This window comes from Staurois parvus, unplaced genomic scaffold (assembly GCF_062004578.1).
Source record: "Staurois parvus isolate SC_StPar_1 unplaced genomic scaffold, SC_StPar_1.0 ptg000090l, whole genome shotgun sequence".
NCBI lineage: Eukaryota > Metazoa > Chordata > Amphibia > Anura > Ranidae > Staurois > Staurois parvus.
This window is the reverse complement of record NW_028317886.1, coordinates 13,841,560-13,857,417: the sequence shown is the minus strand read 5'-3', so window position 1 is coordinate 13,857,417 and position 15,858 is coordinate 13,841,560. Positions and strand designations below refer to the sequence as shown.

General features: G+C 41.4%; 1 protein-coding gene across 3 annotated transcripts in view; it reads left to right on the top strand.

Moving 5' to 3' along the window:
* Nucleotides 1-15,858, top strand: part of LOC149468266 (uncharacterized) — a 134,850-nt gene that overhangs the window by 85,849 nt on the left and 33,143 nt on the right. For all 3 annotated transcript variants that reach the window (XM_089670427.1, XM_089670426.1, XM_089670425.1), the window contains exons 16-19: nt 21-72; nt 1,183-1,294; nt 5,888-5,971; nt 10,688-10,811. In XM_089670427.1, the coding sequence (XP_089526553.1) occupies nt 21-72; nt 1,183-1,294; nt 5,888-5,971; nt 10,688-10,811 (372 nt within the window). The remainder of the gene's footprint in view (nt 1-20; nt 73-1,182; nt 1,295-5,887; nt 5,972-10,687; nt 10,812-15,858) is intronic.

The following is a 15,858-nucleotide window of genomic DNA, read 5'->3' as shown; positions in this document are numbered from 1 at the left end:
TGTCTCATTTGTGTGTATAGATCCCCTGTCCTGAAGCCATTTTTCTTCCTGTATCCCAGGAAAGATGTCAAGGTAGGTTTTCTTTCTTTTCTCCGTTTTTATAAAAAAGCACATTTTACATTTTCTTACAGTACTACTAATAGGCAAACTGAGCCCTTTATTCTCTCGTACATCACTGGACCTACCAACAAAAAAATTACCAAAAAAAAACTTATCTTAGATCCAGGCTTCTGGCTTTCTTGCCTAAGTGGTAGTGATTTCATTCAGTCTAACCTCAGAATCCTGGAAAAGCTAAGAACTACGAATCTCAAAGAATTCTCTCCTTCACTGTGTAATAAATACGTCTGGCAAGATTTTGGATCCTCCTAGTACTAGAAGTAATGTCACAGGCACCTATGAAAATGGACTGAGGTGTTTACTTATTTGTTCATTTTTTATTTTTATTTGCAAAAGACTGCAAGGTCCGATTTAAAGCGGAATTCCAAACTATTGCTAATTATGCTTAGACCTACTCCTACCCCCCTTCTAAATCATATATTTACTACCCTGTGAAAGGAAGATGCTTATACTTACCTATTCTCAGGATGTGCCGGTGATCATCTCTCAATGGCGGCTTCAGGGAAGAGGAGGGACAGCCAACAACAGTTGCCCCACAGCAAGCCTATGGGTGAAGTTACCGCCCAGTCATTTTCCACCCACTCTCCTGAAGCTGGCCACTAGGGAGATCATGTGACCAACTGGAGCTCCCTGAGAATAGGTAAGCATACACATATTTCTTCTACAGGGTAGTTAGAATAGGATTTAGAAGGAGGTGGGAGCAGGCTTAAGCATACAGTAGTTAGCATTAGGAAGCCTGGAGTTCCACTTTAAAGAGTGTTCCCATTTTGGCTCTGAAATGGGTCAAGTAGTAGTCTTAATAGGAAAATACACTGGTTGCCATTACTGAACTATCCTTTGAAAATGGTTATTTTCTACCTTATCTACCCTGTTCTAGCTCAGTTTAGCAATCCTGTTGCTGGTAGGTTGTCATTGACTCTATGATTACTAGTGTGCTCTTACTAAATAAGGCATTTATGTGCAGTACTGTAGTTTTTCTGTATATGGCTATACATTTGTGGTAATAGACTATGTATTATCCCATAAGCATATATTGATAGAGTTATAATGTTGTTTTCCTGTTAGATTGATATATTCATGGATGGAAACCATATAGAACAGTTTGTAGACGATCACTCATTCACTGTGGATGAATATATTTCTTCTGTTGAGCCTGTAACACCAGAAGTGCCCAAAGGTATGCTTTATAGATGGAATCAATCATCCTTTCATGGGTTTAGAGTTTTATTATTTTTTCATTAAAAGTGTTGCAACTTTAGGGGTACGTTGTGTAATTGGGCCTTTAAAATGGGCACTAATTTTGCCTGAAATAACTAGCTGCTGTTTAGTAATGCTGATTCTTGCTGTAGTCACTGCGATAACTGAAAAGATGTACTTGTGCACTATACTTTGCCATATCTTTCTTGCACTTTGGATACTTTGAAGAAATCAGTAAAAGCAAGTTCAAACAAAAGAAATCACCTTTTGACCCCTTTTCTCCCATAATTTGTCCACACACTTCTGCTTTCAGGTGGCCACAGATTAAGTGATAAGCAATGTAATAGTCTCACATTGACAGCAGACCAGCTACTATAAGCAATGGTAAAGCCTCTTCACCTTCTAAAAGTCAAAGGGTGATCTACCGGTCACCATATCACTTCACTGGATCAGTGAACCTAGAAGTGCGAAAGCACATTTTTCTTAATATTCTGGGACTTTGTTTTAGTTCCAGGCTTTGGGGTGGGGTTGACCTCCAGGGAATGAAAAGATGACCTGGTGGACGGTCAGATCATTCCCTTAGCCATTAACTGCAGTATCCAGGTCACCCTGGAGGGTGGAATCTGAAATGAGGTAATCCAGGGTGAACTGAGTTTACAGTTGGGTTGGATGAAAGGATGACCCTCTGGTCATCTCATGACCTTCTGATATAAACCATAAGAAATTATTACTTTTGTCTGATACCTAAATACCAATTATCTGATACATCATAATGAACAATGAAAACAAGATGACTAGTAGATAGATTTAAAAGCTTTCATTGTTTTCACCAGCTGCGATGTAGTTTTGCTAATATCCACAGCATCCAACTATCTAGAAAAACCATTGAGGAACAATATCAAGCTTTTGCTTTTTCTACTGATGAAATGATGTCTTGTTTATTTCAAAAACCATAACACAATTCATACATGTTGAAGTAATCAGCTTAAATAAACTGTCACCACATTTTGTCCTGTTCAATAAACACCTGCTTGCAAGCTGTACATGATAAATTTAAAGTAGAACTCTTCTGCAGTTGGAGCTGTTTAAGCAGAGATACGGTGCTGCCAATCTGGCAGAAAATCAACACTTCCTGGAGTGTCAGATCCTGATTCTTTGGCCCCTACGTCATCACTACTAGTGATGTTTTTGCTGGATTTTCAGTGAAAACTGATGTGTGTGCACACTGACAGAAAGGGTGTTCACGGCTGATCTTGCTAAATATGAGGAAGCGGCTGCAGGGGGCCCAAAATTTTAAGGACGTAACACACTTAAAAGTGCTTATTTTCTACGACATTACTGCTGCTGATTTTAAAATTTCAGCAGAAAATGCCACAGTTAGTACAGATTGCACGCAGGTGCTTAGAGAACAGGGCAATATGTGGTGACTCAGTCTCTTTTGATGCAGTAAAATTATATGTGTTTAGGTATGAGGCCACCAAAAGCTAACGTTTTAGTTATAGGTGATGTTATAGGTGTCCACCTGGAAGTTTTGGGTGCCCACCACCACCACCACTTTTGTTTTCCAGGAACTCCTATTGTATCCTTCATATTATAAAATAAGTCCCCCTTTACACCTGGCCATTCCTTTTTGAAGCATTAACAAACACACTTTATATCTAAGCAACCCAAAATTGATGGAAAAAAAAGACCAGCACCATGTTAGCTGCTGCAGTGCACCACAAAGCACCACATGTACATCTGAAGCCAGCCTAAATGAAAAATACAGCAAGTAGAGTGGGACCCCAAATTATGGTCACAACAGGTGTGCAGACTTTAGGAATTCAGAAGATCTCACCAGTAGAGTCCTTAAGAGATATAGGACACTGGCAGTTTAACTCTCCAGCATCTACCATAAACTGAAATATACCTTTTGGGTGGACTTTACCTGTTAATTTTTTTTAAATGTTGTTTCTCTGCATAGTTTAAATGTACATAATGTCTTCTCCTTGGGGCATCTATGCTTGCTCATTACATGTAACATATTCAGCCGAGCTTCCTGCTTCACATATTCTTGTTCTTCACGGTTTCTTGATTTAAACCTGGTGGTCATAGACAGTTATGTGTCTCCCTTCCCTGAGAATTAATGCTAAGACTTAAACTGCTCATAGATGGATCAATATTCAGTTGAACAGGGAACGTCCGAATTTCGGTCCATCTATGGCCATTCCCACTTGATAGAAGCCAATCTGTTGATCGGGACTGTTGGAAAGTTTTTGTGGGTCAGCGACATGCAGTCGCTGATCAATATATTTTGACAACAAAGGTGTCAAAATGCAATGGCACAGTGAGGACTCCATCCTCATGTGTGGGTGGGGAAGTCCACTGGCTGATCCAAAAAATTACCATCTTAAGTCCAGCCATAAGCTGCCATAGACCAGCTAAATTTCAATCTATATTTCGGCTTTCCTGCTTTAGCAAATGGCTTCTGTCGAATGGGACTATTGGAAGATTCTTGTCGATGAACAGCTTGCAGCCAGTCAGCTAAAGCAGCTGATCAGTGTATTCTGACAGTGGAGGAGTCTTGCTGTCAGAATACCATGGCACAGTGGGGAGGATTCCTCCATCCACCTCGTATGTCGTAACTTATTTTTTTCCATCAGCCTGCTGGTCTATGGCAGCCTTACGCAGCGGTACTATAGTGCACATGCATTCTTTATTCTTTTTTCCCTGCTCCATAACAGAGGAAAGGATTGGGTCAGGTTGCAAGGGAAGTTTTTTTTTTTCAATAGGTCATTAAATCTTCTTGTGCACTAACTGCCTCTTGGATTCTGAAACTTATAAATGTAAAATAAGCAAAGTAAATTAATGAACATCACTTGCAAATATTGGCCCATGGCCACTCTCAGTCAGTAATTCACTTGAGTCATTTGCAGTGACTCAGTGAACACAACACATTTTCTATGTGGCTGATTTCTTTATCATTGTGTAGTTGCAATGTAGTACACATCTGTCCTAGTGGACAACTAATCATTAACAAACAAATAAATTCAACTGCTCAAATTCCCCACTTTCACAATGTACAAAGCTGCAAACGCTTTAAGAGGACATCCTCTCTTAAAATTAAATCGCAATTAAATGTTGCACTATGTGTGAAAGAAATTCCGTTTAAACAAACATAATAATCGTGTAGACAACTATAAATACACAATAAAATGTGCAAAGTGATACATATAAGTGATATCATATACGTTCCATGTGAGGAACAATAAAGTATTCAAAGTCCACATGAGTGACAACTTCCACAAACAATTCGCAAAAAAAGACATCCGTTTCTTGAATACAGTAACCGTAATATTGATCTCCTTTTCATCCAACAAATCACCAATCGGTCCACCACCATACGTGTAAAATGGAGGCTTACCAGATAAGAAGACCCCTTATTATAGGGGGTCCTATTAGGCTCTATATAGATGTAGCTCCATCTGGACCTCTATATCGTAACCAAGACCCAGATTCCACTTAGGTCAGTAAGCCGTTCCCATAGCGGTATCAGGACAATGTCATGTAAAATAAAGCATGCCTGTCATAGTGCAGTAAAACTAATGTGCCTTTATTATGCAAAAAAAATCCTATTTACAAACATAAAAAGGAATATCAGCATTCATATACAGCTTGCAAAAAAAATCCTATTTACAAACATAAAAAGGAATATCCGCATTCATATACAGCTTCCAAAATGGCAGACAGCGCGATGACATCCGAGGGAGGCTCCACCCAACGAGTTTCATCATCAACATTTAATTGCTATTTAATCTACAAATCATGTTCGTAAAGTAACAAGGGAAATTTGGTACAGCAAATGTTAAAATCACATCAGAAATAAAGAGTAACTCCACTTTTAGTGCAAAAAACATTTCCCTCTGGATGATTTATGTACATTGCAAGTATTTTAACAAACTTTGTTGAAGATTCCTACATTTGTTTTGTGAAGTAATAGCGGTTTGTTTGTCTGTGTCCATGTGTAGTGTGAATCTGTATGGGAATGGTTGTATAATTATCAATCAGCTGCTGCACCTGCAGGGTTGTAATGAAGAAATTGGCAGGGTCTGCATCCCTTTAGATATGATTTCCCCTTGGGAGTATCTCACCAAAAATGACATTGCAGGGGATGCCACAAATGTGACTTGTATCTTCATGCAGAAAATCAGTAACCCAATCACTTATGCAGGAAATAACATTTTCAGGGGGTGTTCTGTACAGAAAGCCCCCAGTATCCATATTGCATGGCATTTTACAGAAAATTACAGGGCTGCAGATTGAAAAGGAAAGATCATTTTTCATAATATTCAGTTACACTATGACTTAAGTCACAATTTTTTATGTTTTATTTTTTTTTTATTTGCTAGTTTTTTTTCTTAAAAATGTGTAGTTACTCTTTAAAGGTAAACATTAAAATATTAGCTCACAAAAACACATGCTCACTAAAATACTCTATAGTTTCTATAACAACTGTTGTCCTTTACATGGAATACTGGTTTTCTCTCAACTATACTGTACATTATCAATATTATATTGTTGCTTCTTTCTTCAGATCTACCAAGTGGTCCTTATTCATATCGCTTAGAGGAGCTGGCGTATACAAGAAGTGGAGACAAAGGAAACACTGCAAACATAGGTTTATTTATGTTTCTTCATACTTACATATACATTTCTATACAGTAAGTGCTCAGTAGCCCAAACCTTGTAAGATGATGCTAGAATACAATGCAGGATCGCATTTTCATGAGATTTAGGGAGCATTCTCTGGGGCCTTGCTAAAATAGGATCTTGTATAGGAATTAGTGCTGCATTCAAACCACTTAGCCCTGGTTCACACTGAATGCGATATCAAAGTGGTACGATTTGGTCCCATTTAAAACGCAACTTCAAAGTAGCACTGATATAGACACAGGTGCAATTTTAGTGCCATTTAACATATAGTTTATGAGAGTTAATATTGAAGTGTTTCAAGAGTAATGCAGGAACTATTTTTCAAATTTTGCTACATGAAATCACACCTATTAAGACAGTGCCATAGAAATACATTAGATGCAACTTCAGGTGCGATTTGTAAATTGCATGTTGCAGCAGTGTAAACCAGGGCTTAGTGAATTATCAATTCAATACATATAAACACCAGAAAATGACACAAAAGTGTAACTATTGCAATCACAGTACATAAATTTGTAAGTACTAAAACAAACTAAAACACCATGAAGCAAAAAGTGAAATAAACGGTACACCATGATATCTAAATGGTGCAAAATCAAAACTAAAGCAATATGTGAAAGTTCCAAAATACCCAAACCTCTGTGTAATGTGAACTCCAGGTGAATAGCCACCACTATCCCTTTTGAGGATAAGCGCTCACCTTAAGATATGACCTTCATGGCAAAGATCAAATTGCACATCTTTATTATACCAGGATCAAGCAAGGGGCTTAGTGATGTACACAGAAATGGAAACCATCCAGACTGCTTCGGCCAACATGTATTACCAGCATGACTCCATTAGGCACACAAAATACTGCTTCAGTAATTATCCAGCAAGGTAAACTATACAGGGAGAAATTCCCAGTGATAATGCTCAAAGAAGCAGAAAAAGGAACATAGTGTTCACCACTTAAAAACTATTTTTATTAATGAATTGCTGACATAAGGCAGAGGGAAAAGAGCTGTATATAGTGGTATGTATATGTGTATATATATATATATATCTCTATATATCTATCTCGTATAAATACTTTTTTTTATAAGGATCACATATCTTCTGTGCACACTGATCTTCCCCATGAATGACTGTTCAGGGTGGGTGTCAGCAGAATTCTGATCATAGGAGGCAGGCCCGGACTGGCCATAGGGCACACCCGGCATTTTTCTTTCTTTCCTCCTTTCTTTTTCTCCTTTCTTTTCCTCCTTTCTTTCCCATCTTTCTTTCCCTCCTTTCTTTCCCATCTTTCTTTCCCTCCTTTCTTTCCCTCCTTTCTTTTTCTCCTTTCTTTCCCTCCTTTCTTTTTCTCCTTTCTTTCCCTCCTTTCTTTTTCTTTCCCTCCTTTCATTTTCTCCTTTCTTTCCCTCCTTTCTCTTTCATTCCCTCCATTCTTTCCCTTTTCCTTCTTTCTTTTTCTTTCCCTCCATTCTTTCCCTTTCCCACCTTTCTTTCTTCCTACAAAGAAATTTAAAAAAATAATAAAATATAAAATTGTAAAAAATTAAATAAAAATAAAAACCTATTGACACTAGTGGCAAATTTACCGGGGTCACAAAGGTCGTTCTTGCGACCAGGCCCTGGCGTTCTGCCACTAGGCTCAGAGGAAAGGGTCCCCGGGCTTTGGGCTGCTCAGTCCAAAATTCCCAGGCCTATTTTTTGTCCCAGTCCGGGCCACACTATATTGCCAAAAGTATTGGGACGCCTGCCTTTACACGTACATGAACTTTAATGGCATCCCAGTCTTAGTCCGTAGGGTTCAATATTGAGTTGGCCCACCCTTTGCAGCTATAACAGCTTCAACTCTTTTGGGAAGGCTGTCCATATGATTTAGGAGTGTGTCTATGTTTGACCATCGTTCCAGAAGGGCATTTGTGAGGTCAGGCACTGATGCTGGACGAGAAAGCCTGGCTTGCAGTCTGCTCTACCAATTCAACCCAAAGGTGTTCTATCGGGTTGAGGTCAGGACTCAACTCTTTATTCCCATAAAGTTGGGAGCATGAAGTTGTCCAAAATGTCTTAATATGCCTGTTAAGAGTTCCTTTCAGTGGAACTAAAGGGGCCAAGCACATCCCCTGAAAAACAACCCCACACCATAATCCCCCCTCCACCAAACTTTACACTTGGAACAATGCAGTCAGGCAAGTACTGTTCTCTGGAAACCAAACCCACACATATCCATTGGATTGCCAGACAGAGAAGCGTGATTGGTCACTCCAGTGAACACGTCTCCACTGCTCTAGAGTCCAGTGGCGGTGTGGTTTACACCACTGCATCCAACTCTTTGCATTGCACTTGGTGATATCAGGTTTGGATGCAGCTGCTCGGCCATGGAAACCCATTCCATGAAGCTCTCTGTTGTGCTAATCTGAAGGCACCAGGAAGTTTGGAGGTCTTTAGCTATTGACTCTGCAGACAGTTGGTGACTTCTGTGCACTGTACGCTTCAGCATGTGCTGACCCCTCTCTGTCATTTTACATGGCATACCACTTCATGGCTGAGTTTCTGTTGTTCCCAGTTGCTTCCACTTTTTTATAAAACCACTAACAGTTGACCGTGGAATATTTAGTAGCAAGAAAATTTCACAGGTGGACTTATTGCACAGGTGGCAACCTATCACGGTACCATGCTTGAATTCACTGAGCTCCTGCAAACGACCCATTCTTTCACAAATGTCTGTAGAAGCAGTCTGCATGTGTAGGTGCTTGATTTTATACACCTGTGGTCATGGAGATGATTGGGACTCCTGAATCCAATGATTTGGAGGGGTGTCCCAATACTTTTGGCAACATAGTCTATATATACACACGTACAATCTACCTTGCAGCACTCTGCTCCACTGGCACATTATTTCCTTGCCTGCAGATTCAGAGTATAAATATAAGCAGAGCTCAATGAGAGATCTTTACCATCTCTCCACCAGCACACACAGTGATGATGCTCACGCGAACAGGGTGATTAGGGTGTACCCAGGCACACCCAGCACACCCTGTGTGCACGCCTTTGTTTGCCAAAACGTTTACAGCAGTGTGCTGCATTCTTTTATCAAGGGCTGCTGTCAGAAAGGACAGCTGTAACAATGACTCTCCCACTATTATCTGCAAGACAGAGCAGTTTCACAGTTCAGTCCTGCACATTACAGCACATATCTGGGCACTGCACAAGGAGGAAAGGCTGTCTTCCCAGTGCACTCCAAACTGTTTTGGCTGGCATTCTGCTTTAATGATGAAGTACAAACACAGCTGTATTGCATATTCCCTTTTTAACCTCTTGCCGACCGCGCATAGCCGAATGACGGCTTCACCGCGGCCGGCCAGTTCTGAGTGGACGTCATATGACGTCCTCCCAGAACACGCTCTCCTGCGCGCCCCAGGGGGCGCGCACCCGGCGATCTCCGTGATCGCTGTGTCCTACGGACACAGCTGATCACGTGATGTGGTGAAAGGCCGATCCCACCGGCCTTTTACCACGTGATCAGCGGTGTCCAATGACACGCTGATCACAGGGAAATGCAAGTGCCGGTTCTCGGCTGCACTTTCCTCACGCTGTCAGATCGTGAGGAAAGTACTGCCGAGAACCGGCAGTTGTCAGAGCGGGGATCGGCACCGATCATCAGGGCACTGATGATCAGTGCCCTGATGATCGGTGCCCAGCAGTGACACCCGCAAGTTCCGCCCAGCAGTGCGCCCACTAGCCCCGCCCACCCGTTCCCAGCAGTGCCCCCACCTGTGCCCAGCAGTGCACCCACCTGTGCCACTCTGCAGTGCCACCTACCTGTGCCCAGAAGTGCCACCTACATGTGCCCAGCAGTGCCACCCACCTGTGCCCACCCACCAGTGCTGCCCACCAGTGGCACCCACCAGTGCAGCCCAGCAGTGCCACCAGTCAGTGCCACCAGTCAGTGCCCAGGGGTTGTGCCAGTCAGTGCCCAGAAGTGATGCCAGTCAGTGCCGTCTATCAGTACCCATCATCAGTGTCACCTATCAGTGCCGCCTATCAGTGCCGCCTATCCGTGACCCCTAATTAGTGCTGTCTATCAGTGCCGCCTATCCGTGCCACCTCATTAGTACTGCCTATCAGTGCCCTTTAGTGCTGCCTATCAGTGCCCATCAGTGCCGCCTATCAGTGCCCATCAGTGCCGCCTCATCAACGCAAATCAGTGAAGGAGAAAAAATACCTGTTTGAAAAATTTTATAAAAGAAACAAACTTTTTTTTTTTTTTCAAATTTTTTGCACTTTTTTTAATTTATAGCGCAAAAAGTAAAGCGCCCAGTGGCGATTAAATACCACCAAAAGAAAGCTCTATTTGTGAGAAAAAAATGATCAAAATTTCATATGGGTACAATGTTGCATGACCGCGCAATTGTCAATCAAAGTGCGGCAGCGCAGAAAGCTGAAAATTGGCCTGGTAAGGAAGGGGGTATAAGTGCCTGGTAGGCAAGTGGTTAAGTAAATTAATTCAAAATAAAATCACTTTCTAAGCTCTAAAGAGTTAGGGGGCAAATATTCAGTACAAAAAAATAAATCTGTTGACTACATGAGAGCTCTACTTCTATTGCTGAAAAAATAGAAGCAATGTAATGCTTAGCATGATAATAATAAGAAAATCTTATTTTCAAACTATTGATGTTATCTTGTGTTTTAGGTGTTGTAGCTCGCCATCCTTTATACTACCCATATCTGAAAAGAGCACTTAGTGCCCAAGTTGTAGAAGAATATTTCCAACATCTACTGCAGAAAGAAGTTGATAGTGAGCAGCTCGTCACTAGGTATGCGCTGTATCCTTTTTGTGTCATGAATTCCACTGCAATGAATAGTGCATCAAACATACCGTATATGTACCTCAATCTTATTAGCAATACAAAGTTATTCTAAAGGCTTTTTTTTAATAGAAAAAATAACAAACATGTTATACTTACCTGCTGTGTGCAGTGGTTTTGCACAGAGCAGCCCAGATCCTTCTCTTCTCAGGTCCCCCCACCCCTGACACCCCTGGCCCCTCCTTCCTGTCGGGTGCCCCCACAGCAAGCAGCTTGTAAAATACTGGGACAATATAGTCTGGTCAGATGAGACCGCAATTGGACTCTTTGGATGCCATAATACACACCATGTTTGGAGGTCATATGGCACTGCACAGCACCCCAAAAACACCATACCAACAGTGAAGTTTGGAGGTGGGGACATCATGGTATGGGGCTGTTTTTCAGTATTCACACATGGAGCTATGGCTCGGTCCCACCCCCTTTCTTTTCTCATTGGCTCACTGGCTGTGATTGACAGCAGTGGGAGCCAATGGCCCCTTCGCTTCTGTCTCTGCCAATGAGGAGTGGGAGTCCCAGGCTAACTGACTCCAGTACACATCGCTGGATTGAGAGGGGTCTTAGGTGATTAGTAGGGGGAGCTGGAGGGGATGTTGCACACAGAAGGTTTTTTTACCTTCATGCATAGAATGCATGAAAGCAAAACCTTGAGCTTTTACAACCATTTTAACTGTGATCTTTTAATCAATATATTTGCAAGTTTGACATACCTGGATTTTTATAATTCGAACATTTACATAGCATAATATACCGGGTAAAATAAGTATTGAACACGTCTCCATTTTTCTCAGTAAATATATTTCTAAAGGTTCTATTGGCATGAAATTTTCACCACATGTTGGTAACAACCCATACGATCCATACACACAAATAAACCAAAACAAATAAGTTCATGAATTAGGTTATGTGGTAAAAAAATGGGATGACACGGAAAAAGTATTGAACACGCTAACTGAAATTTATTTCATACTTCGTACAAAATCCTTTGTTGGTAATGACAGCTTCAAGACGTCTCCATTATGGAGAAACTAGTCGCATGCATTGCTCAGGTGTGATTTTGGCCCATTCTTCCACACAAACAGTTTTCAAATCTTTTCTGTTGGATTCAAGTCAGGTGACTGGCTGGGGCATTCTAGCAGCTTTATTTTCTTTCTTTGAAATCACTTGAGAGTTTCCTTGGCTTTGTGTTTGGGATCATTGTCTTGGTGAAATGTCCGCCCTCGTTATATCTTCATAATTATGGTAGATGGCAGCAGATTTTTATCAAGAATATCTTGGTACATTTTTCCATTCATCCATCCTTCAATGCCATGATAAGTTTGCCAGTACCATATGCTGAAAAACAACCCCACACCACTGCTGGTATGGTGTTTTTGGGGTGATGTGCAGTGCCATATGACCTCCAAACATGGTGTGTATTCTGGCATTCAAAGAGTCCAATTGTGGTCTCATCTGACTAGACTATATTCTCCCAGTATTTCACAGGCTTGTCTAAATGTTGTGCTGTGAACTTTAGACGAGCTTCAACATGCTTTTTTTTTCGGCAATGGAGTCTTGCGTAGTGAGCGCACATCCAGGCCATGGCGGTTAAATGCATTACTTATTGTTTTCTTTGAAACGATTGTACCTGCTAATTCCAGGTCTTTCTGAAGCTCTCCACCAGTGGTCCTTTGACAACTCTTCTGATAATTCTTTTCACTCCTCTGTCAGAAATCTTGCAAGGAGCACCTGGTCGTGGCCAATTTATAGTGAAATTATGTTCTTTCCACTTCCGGATTATGGCCCCAAAAGTGCTCACTGGACCATTCAGAAGTTTAGAAATCCTTCTGTAACTAATGCCATCAGTATGTTTTGCAACAATAAGGTTGCAAAGGTCTTGAGAGTTGTTTGCTTTTACCCATCATGAGATTTTTCTTGTGTGACACCTTGGTAATGAGACACCTTTTTATAGGCCATCAGTTGAGACTGAACCAGCTGATATTAATTTGCATTGACAAGGGGCAGGATTGCGTTCTAATTACTGATAGATTTCAGCTGGTGTCTTGGCTTTCCATGCCTTTTTGCACCTCCCTTTCTTCATGTGTTCAATACTTTTTTCCCTGTGTCATTCCATTTTATTACACATAACTTAATTTCTGGACTTATTTGTTTTGGTTTCTTTGTATGTATGGATTGCATGGGTTGTTACCGACATATGGTAAAAATGTCATGTCAATAGCACCTTTAGAAATATATTTACTGAGAAAAATGGTGACGTGTTCAATGCTTCTTCTACCTGCTGTATATCAAAATGAAATATTGTCAGCTCTCAACATTCACATTATTCAGGATATTTTTGTCTCGTTCATTTCCACCCAGTGCTGATGGTTTAGTTTCACATGAATACTCGTAAATGGATGTTCAGGCTTACTGTTTAGATTATTCGAGGGTGCCAATGTTGAGATGTTTCCACCAGAACTAACAGCTCCGTAGTCTACGAAGGAATAAGATTATTTTGGGCTCCAGCTATATTACCTATATTGTAAGGGGCAAATGCACTACTCAGACCCACCTTCCCAAGTCATTTTCACCACATGTAGATTTTAAAAAATATATTCAAAAGCTAACAGAGTTTATAGGTTCTGACTTCACCACACACTGCAACTTTGTACTCTGAGGCTTGTAAGGCTAACATCACACATACACTGGGCACTTTTAAAGGGTGCAGTGTCAGTCTAGGTATGGGCTATAGGCCAAGTAGTGTGTCTGCCATAGATGCATGGTGAGGATGGCCTAGGGATAGGAGATGCACTGCAGTGTCAGTCTAGGTATGGGCTATAGGCCAAGTAGTGTGTCTGCCATAGATGCATGGTGAGGATGGCCTAGGGATAGGAGATGCAGAACCACAGTGCACTTACACCTTAATTTCAGGTGGTTTTTGGTATGAAAAAAAAACTATCCAAATAACCATTTTATTTAAAGAGAAAATAAAGTCTGCAATACTTTTGTTTGCTTCAGCGGTCTGAGATCTGGCGCTAGCATCTTTTCTTCAACATGTTACGTGTACCATCTTTGGCCATCTTATTTGGCCAACGAAGGGTGACCTCAATCCCACGCAAGCACAGAAATACAATCCCAACACACAGGCACTCTGCTGGAATGTAACCTGACCTGCAACCTCTCTCATAGGCGTCAGAGGCAGGAGAACTCACAGGGACAGTGAGGGGACCATTTCCCAAGAAGAAAACAAGCAGGGAAAAATGTCTGGTCCTCAGAGTAGGAAATTAGCTTTGCTCATAGAGGAAACTGACTTTGATCCATTACACCTCAAAATTTTAGGAAAAGATGTTTGGAATCAAGACTGAGGAATAATTGATGCACAATGCACTGTTTACATTTCATTTTTCCTGGAGTTGTGCTTTGACTGTCCCCTTCAGCCTTTTTTGCAGCTTACCAATCCTTAAATGCGGTAGCTGTATTAGTTTGCTTTTTTTTTTAGACTTTTTGGTTTATTTTCACCTTGTGATCCAGTCAGTAATAATTTTCCAATTCTTTCTTTTTCCAAGGACCCTTTCACACAAGGGAGTTGATGGGGTTCATCAGGCCAATCAGTCCATCCATAGATCTATGGACTGGTGTGTGTCAGTGGAGAGGTGGTCTGTTTCCATCCGACCATCCCATTGAAATCAGCGGGCTGTGTCTGTGTCCGCTGTGCAGCAGCAGAGCAGACAAAGACAGGTCATCCGCCTGTTCACTGGGATCAGCGGAGAGATTCCCCGCTGAGCAGGCAGATCACGCTGATGGATATTCCCCGTTTGAAACAGGCCTTAGAGTATCTGCATTCTGGATGGAGGACAGAAAAAGCAACATTGTCAACCTGGGGAAGGGGTTATGTTAGTTAAGTCCATCTAAATCTGCTAGTGCATCTAACATATTAGCCACTTCTCTACCAACTGAACTGAAGATTAGTTAACCCCCTCAAAAAGTATATATTTTCTGAAAGCAAAAATTTTAGTGAATATAAATGGTGGCTGCTGCATTTTTTTAAGTTGTGTGATTTTGCACACTTTTGTTAAATGCAAATTTTATATTACTCAAAAGAAGTTGTGATGAGTAGATACCCAACCCGTCAATCTTTAAAATTGTGTGCGCCTGTGAAACGGTGACAAACGTTGGTACAAAAAATTGTCCATAGATGTTGCTTTAAAAGCCTCTATCATTTTGGAGTTAACCCCCCACCCAACTGCAAGTGTAAACAAGGCCTTAGGGGCTCATTCACATGGGCAGATAGGAGGGCAGTAAAAGCAAGCAATTGAGCTGCTTTTTTTTATCATCCCCTAACCACCTACCTGAACAAGGAGATTTATCTGCACAGGGCTGTACACATGTCATGGCCTGATGCTTTGTTTCATGGCCATGAGATAAATTAAATAGACTGGTGCAATGCTACAACTGCATGTAGTGCACACAGCTGCATTGTAGTGGGACAGTGGGTTAAAACAGGCAGTGAGGTGCACTCGCCCACAAAAGGATGGGCTTGCCTTGAGGACTCTTTCTTTCCCTCTCTTCTGGCACTGATTCCTTGGCTCCCATCGAAACATATCCGCATGATGCTTCATACACACCCATTCATTGGAGCAACCTTGAAGATCTTTCAATTGGCGTGCAAATCTGCTTTCATTTCAGATGCCCCTAACCCTCTTACCTCCCTACGCATGAATCTGGAATTCCCACCGGGCCTGCACCCATCTTTTCTAGCTGATCATTGGCCTCACTAACATGTGCGTGCAGAACACTTCTTTTGTAATGGCCAACTGAAGACCCTAGCCTCACTCGCCCCCTCCATGAAGGATCATACCTTCCCCTTTTGGGCATATCTCCAAAAAAGACACTTTCTCCGCTCAAAAACTCACCGCAACAAATGGACTCACCCTGTTCGAATCCCTTTGCTCCAAAATGGAACCCCAACGACACTTGGTTTCCACCAGGTATCTTCTCCTATTTGGAGACCAAACCC